General features: G+C 37.9%; 1 protein-coding gene across 3 annotated transcripts in view; it reads right to left on the bottom strand.

Annotated features, from left to right (window-relative positions):
• Window positions 1-1,092: 1,092 nt before the first annotated feature.
• Window positions 1,093-8,243, bottom strand: part of mbnl3 (muscleblind-like splicing regulator 3) — a 28,663-nt gene continuing 21,512 nt past the window's right edge. For 2 of the 3 annotated variants that reach the window (XM_061079957.1, XM_061079959.1), the window contains one exon: window positions 1,093-7,533. In XM_061079957.1, coding sequence (XP_060935940.1) covers window positions 7,531-7,533 — 3 coding nt within the window. In that variant the 3' untranslated portion in view covers window positions 1,093-7,530. The remainder of the gene's footprint in view (window positions 7,534-8,243) is intronic. The other variant, XR_009680788.1, reaches the window with a different exon arrangement.

The following is an 8,243-nucleotide window of genomic DNA, read 5'->3' as shown; positions in this document are numbered from 1 at the left end:
CAATTCTGAAAATTCATGCAAAACCTTCTAGTTTATATTCGGTGATCAAATAAATGACAAATCAACTAGCACAAGGAGTAAGGGTCACTCATTACTCATAAATCAAATCAAACCTCCGGCCTCCTGAACTTTGACTTTATTTATACATCTTCAAGTTGATTATTCATTTATAAATGTTTTTAAATGTTGGCAGTTTCTGTCCTCCATGCATAAATACATCCAATAAATACAGCTCAGGTCTGTCCCACCAGTCTGTTGCTGAGGGAGCTGCCCAGTGCTGTGATGGTGTCCTGCAGGGGGGGGGGGCAGTCTATCCATACTCTTCCTGTCAACAGTTGAATTGTTGCTTCCCCAGCAGACCACTCCAAAGAAAGGCTACAAAGGAAAATTAGCTTTGAACTTGATCTGGCACAATAAATCTATCGTGCAGTGTACCTTCTAGTACCTCAATAAAATAATTAAGTTATAGTGGGATGTGCAAATGTTTGGGAGACGCACTCAATCAACAAATGCAGACTTGTATTGGGGGCTTTGGGGTCATTAGGAGTGAAGGGGGTACAACGAATTAAGGAAAGCCTGCAGATTAGACTCTTTTCTCAACCTACTGGAGTAAGAAGTAATTAACTGTGAAGCTTTGGGGGTTTTCAAATAAACTGAAAAATCTATGTCTTTGTTTTTATGCTTTGTTTACATTCAGCATATTAAAACAAGGATGTAAAGCCATTATGCTCTGGCCCCTACACTTAGTTGGGATTACCGTAGTCTTTCTAATAAATTATTCAGCCAACTGGAATAATCTATTCATAATGATAATAATGCAAAATGATGACAGTATTGTGCAGTTATAACTGCCCCCCTCTTGAGATTTTGAATCAGAGAGGCAGGTGTTTTTTAATCCAATTACTATTAAAAATCCCACTTTGAAATTTATAATATTCCCATTTACATACAATTATGACTGAGAAATAAACCATTTTTGTTTGTGTTGGGGGATTTGTTAAGGTCATAATCTTAACACTGTTAACTGATAATACAAGGATACTCAGGTTTATTCAAAAAATTTTCATACAAAATAAACAACACACACTGAGGGAGGATCACAATTATGTTTTTATTAAAGGTCAAACAGAAATCGCAGAACTCATCATAGGCACAGTAACTTACTCTTAATAGCGATACACTGCAAATTAAATTGGCATGTAGCACAGCAGCACATACAAGCAACACAAGCAACAAAAAGAAAAAAGAAGAGAGAAGCGAGAGAAACGGCCATCACCTTCAAGTCTGTCCTAGAGTGTCAGAGAGAGTTTTTCATATGGCTTAGTCCTGAACAGTCTTTGGCTCTCTTCACCGTCCGGGGGTTGCCTTTCCGTCTGCGACTGTACCCAATGTGATGCGACTCACCAACAGATTACAAATGAGTTCTAAACACAGTCAACACTTGTGATATTTCAAGTCAATTCAAATGTAAAAGGAAAACTGCAGTTTGCACAATAAAGGCACAATTACAACTGAACCTTTGAAATAACAATAAATACATTTCGCAAATTAAATCACAATCGTATTCCCTTATTGGTGACTGGAAACCCACAGTATGTACTTCTCCCCCATACTGTGCGTTGGCACTGCAGTGATGATGGCTGCTGGTTAGTCACAGCAGAGAACCTTTGGTGAGGTTTGGGTACACGTCATACAGAGAGCCGTCTCTGTGAGCAGACACTTAAAAGTCAATATTCAACAACAGTCCGAGGGGCTGTGAACCGATTCACCAGGATGACTCAGTCTGTCCACCGCTAGGACAAGTGCCATGGCAACAAAATCGCTGGCTTTGAGAGCAATTGGAGAGCAGTGAATGTCTAAATCTGCAGGAACAGAGTTACGCAAGGACGCTGCTGCTCCAAGAATAACATCGCAAAAACAGGTTGTTTGCGATTGTGACGTAAATCCGCAGGAGAACTCAGATTTATTGTTGTTTTGGATAATGACAACAAGGGGGAAAACAATAACCCATTTCACAAAATGACAGAAATGTAAGTGGATTTAAAACACATCTCATGTTCTTCTCTCCCTAGAGTCTGACTCATATCTGCTCCTCTTGTTTCCCAGCTGTTTTCAGGTGGAGCTACCCTGTGCTTTATTTTGCTGCTTTAGAGGAAAGCGCCTGCGTTTGTGTAATCACGATGAGCATATAACAACCAGGTGTTAGTGTTAGTTTGTTGTAATTATTCCAGAGGGACTGTTTCTTCTAATCCATCTCTATTGTTGGATGTCAGGTTGGAACCAGAAACGAACTGAAAAAGCTTTTTTAAAACCGCAGCCCATTCATGGTTTAGAGCGAGGCAACGTCATGCTTGGATTAGAACAGGGCTCCAGCAAACAAACAAACAAAGGGCAGATCCCTCAAAGTGATATTTTTATACTGTAATAAAATGATAGACATATCATTAACAATACACTGATTAGATTTTTTTTAATCAACTCTTTTCTCTATATTTATTCAAAATAAATTTTGAGTATTTTGACATAGTTATGTACATAAGTGCAAACAAGGTGAACATCACACATTCAGGTACACCTCAGTAAGGATCGTCATCACCCAGCACAGCTGGGCAGGAAGAGACTTCTGGACCAGGTTCTGGGCCGAAACTGAAACAGAATTCACTGATAAAACCTCAAACCTCCACAAAGAGAGGAGAGTTGTCCACGCTGCAGGCAGGAAGTGAACCGATTAGTTGGATTTGACAGAAAAAGATGAAAATCTTTCACTTAGTCCAAAAGCCTCTTCACCTCTCTGACAGAAAGGTGTTTAAGTCCATTCTTATTTCTCAAAAATAACATGTTCAAGAACAACAAAAAAGAGAAAACAATTAAGGTCAAATGAATACAACAAAATAAACACCTGATCTCCCCTAAGGACCTTTGGATATTACGAAGATTTCCATATAAAATGTTTCATCACGTCGCAATAACAAGACAAACTAATTAGACATTCCCTTCTTGAATAAGTTAGTGATGTACGTTATTTCAATTAATGTGAAAAAATTCACAATTAGGATAATAGAAAGGTAGCCATGTTGTCATTTTGATGCCACAGCAACCAAAACTATTACCGTTTACAATGACTCCATCATTGTATACAAATGATTTTTATATTGTCTCTTTTTTCGTGTTGGTCTACACAAATTATTAACTATGTATAAATGAGTTTTCTTTTATTTCATGCTGTGTATTTGTTTTAAGTTAGATTTAAAAAAAAAAGCTTAACTTACCATTAATACAAGTCATTTTGATACACAGCTATCATATCTTTATACAGTGATCAAGAAATAAGGCCCTTTGTCTGTGCCCTAGGAAACAAAAGTAGGCTGAATTACACACGCTAAAGGATCAGGTCACTGCACCCAGTGATCAGATCCTTTTGCATTTGAGAAAATCATGTACATGAGAATTAGAGAAAGGAAAGAAGTAAAATGTTTCTCATGCCACACTGCAGATCCACTAACTAACACACTCTTGTGCATCAATACATACGTCTTAATGTACTTCAAAGTTCGAAGCCCTCAAGGGCCACAACTTATTCATCAAGTATTTGTTTGTTTTTTCAGTCAAGGCAAAATTATGTGAAAGGGGGGATGAGATAAAGGCTAGAAGGAGGGGCTTCCTCGGCTGGACAAATCTAAACTCTCTAAACCGCAAGATTGAGAACATTTTCTGGGACATTCTAATCCTCAATTTCATGAGCAGGGGAGAAAGTTTTTCACTAAAATTAGCTGCTAAACCCTTGAATACAGAGTTAAAGGAGAAGTACAGTATATGTCTGTGACAAAAAGTATTTTACAGATGTATGTTACCAGACATATAACAGGCTAGGTACTGCTTTTATATGGAGGACAACACGAGTCACAGAAAAAGAGTTAAAACATCAGTTGTGCAGTAAAAATATGCATTCATGAATTTTCTTGGAAAGTCAATTAATTATTATATAAAAATTCTACAAATGAAATTTTTATTTTTATCCATCAAATAGTCGTATTGAGAATATATATCCCAGTTAATAAGCATATGATATCATTTAAGTATCCCTATTCCTGTGACACCTGTTGTCCAGTGGAATGTGATCCACATGTGAATGAAATGTAAATGTTTAAACAAATACTACACATATTCACCTTCTTTTTGTAGAATTAGATGAGTAGATTAATATCACTCTCATGTCTGTTTGGTATTTTGAAGTTAGAACCATAAAGACTGGAAACAAGGGAAAACAATGCTTTAGTTCATTGCAGAGATGTTTTATACTTTACATTGATCTTCAACGATGTAGAATGTTGGTCAATAAATAACAAGAAAGTGTGAAACAAAAATGCCAGACTGGGTTTGAAGCCATTTAAAAATACTTTTATATATTTAGTATTTGATTTTGTAACTGATAAAAATGTCCACGTGGTCACAATTCTTCGTACTGATGTTTTCCAGAGATTCCAGATTTTGCTCTTGCTCTTGTTGGTCAAGAAATAGTTAAAGAACACAACTCTACGAAATGAACGAAAGACGCAATGATCTCATTCTAGTTGTTTCCCCCTGCCTCCAGGTTTGTGCCAAGCTAATCAAATAAAACTCATAAACAGGAGAGCAGTATTGATTTCCTCATAGATAGACAGAGGGGATATTGTTATTATCAAGGGTTCCAACTTGCCTCATTGAACATAATTGACACGGATGTGAAGCCAGTGAATGATTACGTCCCTGTTGCTGCACGAGCATCTCCCACTGGCTGGTCTGTCTACACTTCCTTATTCCCTAAACAAGGGCCGCAGCACCAAGGAGAACTGTTCAATCCAAACCACGAGAAAAGGTAAAAATACTGCAGGAAAAAAAGAGTAACATGCTAATTGTCTCAAATTTGCCCAACGGTTACATCATTGTTAATTGGTGCATTTTGGGCACTTTGGGTATTTTCCACGTTTGGGGTACAAGAACTGACTGTAATGTACCTGTATGGTTTACATTTGTACTTCAAAAACAACAATTCAGCTCTACCTTTACTGAGAGTGAAAGATATTTCTAAAAGTAGTCACATCACCCACTGACATTAAATATAAATCTATAGAACAATACACATACTTTTTATGTCTTTACACACTATCAGCATGGTACCTTTGTGACCTAAGAAATAGCCTATATATAGTGAATCATTACATTTCAACATGCCTGTCTTTTAAAGGAGCATGAATAGTTTTTGCTTTAGATACATTCACGACACAATGACAATATTTTAAATTAATGATGTTCAGTGGGAAATGTGGTATTATCTGCAGCATTTACAACAAACCATTTCGGCGATTCATTGTCTCAACACACTTTACAATGCACACAATACACTGATTTATTTACTTTACATTAACAATAGGACAGCACAGCTGTCTCAGAGAAGAAACTAGTACAGATATGATTCACCGTAATAATAATGTACCAAATAACACATCTATCTTTGAGCACTGGTCTGTTCCTACAGTGTATTGACAGCAGTGGTTTGAGGAGACTTTAAAGAGGCACGTTTGAATTTGGATAAAAGATATTTCAGCCCAGTTCCCGAAGCCGTTATGTTCAATTTCACATGCCATCAGAGCAATTCATCACAGACGTTTGAAAACCAGAAATCCAACTAGTTCGTAAATTTCTTTTTTCAAAGGGGTGATTTCCTTCTCATTCCTCCATCTTCTAACTCCGCCACAACTCAGTCCTGGTTACTAACTGTCGCTGTAATATTTAGAGTCTGGCGACTTAAGACGAACAGGACACATCAGTAGAAAAGACGACACAATTTAAAGTCAGACAGGATATTTTCAAGTTCTAAGCTTTCTCCCTGAAGAGCCGTGAAACATAAAAATCTTGTGCCACTCATTCGATCCATGAGAGGAGACACTTAGACAAACTGCCTGTTTAAAAGACAGATCCGCACTGGCGAGGGGAGACGTTTAGTAGGAGGAGTTATTCAGGTATTGCATTTAACGGGGGCATCACCTTGCATATACCACCACTTGGCACACAGACTAGGCACAACATCAGGAAACAGATCCAGCTTCCTCCTCTGACATCAGGTTTAAAAGTTTACGAAGTACCAATTAAAACGTCTCAGATCTGACCCTCATAAATATAACTTTGTTTCTGTTTCAGGGAATCCGGATTTAAGTCCAAGGCTCGTAGCTTAAACAGAAGGTGAAATTGACTGCGTTTGTAGATTCTCTCTTTTTTTTACACCATGTTCGGGTGAAAAATCACGGTGAAAAAAGGACAAACAAACCATATTTCAATCATGAGCAATTACTGACAGGACACAACCACGGACCTATTCCAGAGAATTCACTCAAATTCAAGAGTAGTAGTGAGTTGAGATGTCTGATGTGAAACTTTCAGTTATACGGAGACAGGCTTCCACATAGCGAACATCACCTCAGCTGCTTTAAGGCAGTTTGTGTCTTTCCAGAAATGTTATGTAATTTATAGTTTTTTTAAGGAATTTTAAATAAAAGTAAGTAATAATTTTTTTTTAATTTGCTTCCAATATCCAGTAAGCACCAGATACTGACTATGAAACGCAGATTCAAATCATATTAATATTTATAAAACAATTCAAAGTGGTGATCAATGTAATTACTGGAGGAATTAAAAGGGACTATAGTTTGATACAGATTTTTTTTTATGACATATTTTGCCTTTGATTAGCCATAATAACATCTTTCAGTGTATTTGTGTATTTCAGTGTATCCTGTGGGAAACTACGTCTCCTCTGCAGCTGAGCTGCTAAAAACCAAAAGGCACAAACAAATGAACAACGACTGACACCAGTGTCACATTTGTGGCCATCTTGAAACGTAAACATGACATGACATGAAACACTCCTTCTTTATGACAATCTGTACTGGTTGCAGACCAGCGGCCGTTTCACACGAGATACTTGAACCAGAATCAACTTTTCAGAGTTTCACACTTTGGAACAGTCAAATGTGTTGGGTCGCCACATATCATGGCTTCAACCCATAAAGGGCTTTTTAGTCGTACAAGTGTATGTGTGTGTGTGTGTGTGTGTGTGTGTGTGTGTGTGTTTGTGTGCACATGTCTGCTGCACGTTTAAGGTGTGGGCATGTATGGCTGTAACAACGAGGCAGCTCTATTGCTCTGCCTGGTCGGGTCAGTATGCATCAGGATGGCTGCTTTAAAGCAACAGTAGTATGTCCGGGCTTGTGTTGCGTGAACCATCGCAGCTTTCCTACTGTCAGAACATAAGAGGTGTCACATTGTCACTCAGTCGTGTGCAGTGTGGGGGAGGCACGTGTTCAGCTGCATTCAGAAAGATGGCCGCCCCGGTACTGCACATGTTTCAGGGGCTTTAATTGGTGTTTCGGGAAAGGCTTACTGAGTTTAGTGCCACTGGAGCTGCCATCAGCAGTTTGGGGACGGGACAGAAATGGGTTTCCATGGGAACGCATTGGAGCTCCACTGGATCAGAGGTCAGAAGCTCTGAGTTTTCTACTGGAAAGGGAGAGAGAGAGGGCAGGGAGGGACACAAACATCTTTACATGTCGGTCAGGAGGTTATTTTATACGCTGAAGTTAGTGTAAACAAATTTATGATGTAAAGCCAGTATTCAAATGTTCAGCCTAAACATTTGTTATTAATATCATGACCAAAGCATACGGTCGAGTCGGCACCGAGGATGTTTTCATGGATCGCTGGTCGACTGAAGAAGCCAGCAGAAAACATTTAACTTTAACTTTATATGTTAACCGCAATATATTGTTTCAACATCACAATGGTCCGTGCAAAAGATATAATGTAAATACAATGTAATAAGCACAAAGTGACCTATCACTGTATATAACAGTGTATACAAACTTTATATGACACACTTCATCTTTTGAAGGCTACTATTAACATTGTATTTAAGCAAATACATAACATAATTTAGTCTGAATTAGATTTTGGTGGCTGCACATGTTCTTTCTGCTCCTCAAATAATCAATCACCGTGACGTATCACAAAAAAAAAGCTAAAATCGTATTATTGCTTCTGAGCTGCGATGAAGTGAATTTAATTTAATAAACAGTCCAAAGCACAGCTGTCACTGGAGGAAAGTCATATCTGAAAGTCAACAGAATTTAAAAACTGCATATAGTTGTTTTTTCGAAATACTGAAGAAAATATTATAATAGTACTGTATTTCAGTGAGAGCAGTGCTTACA

Source organism: Limanda limanda, chromosome 10 (genome assembly GCF_963576545.1).
Source record: "Limanda limanda chromosome 10, fLimLim1.1, whole genome shotgun sequence".
NCBI classification, from domain to species: Eukaryota; Metazoa; Chordata; class Actinopteri; order Pleuronectiformes; family Pleuronectidae; genus Limanda; species Limanda limanda.
The sequence above is the reverse complement of the archived record's forward strand: the minus strand, read 5'-3'. Positions and strand labels throughout refer to the sequence as shown.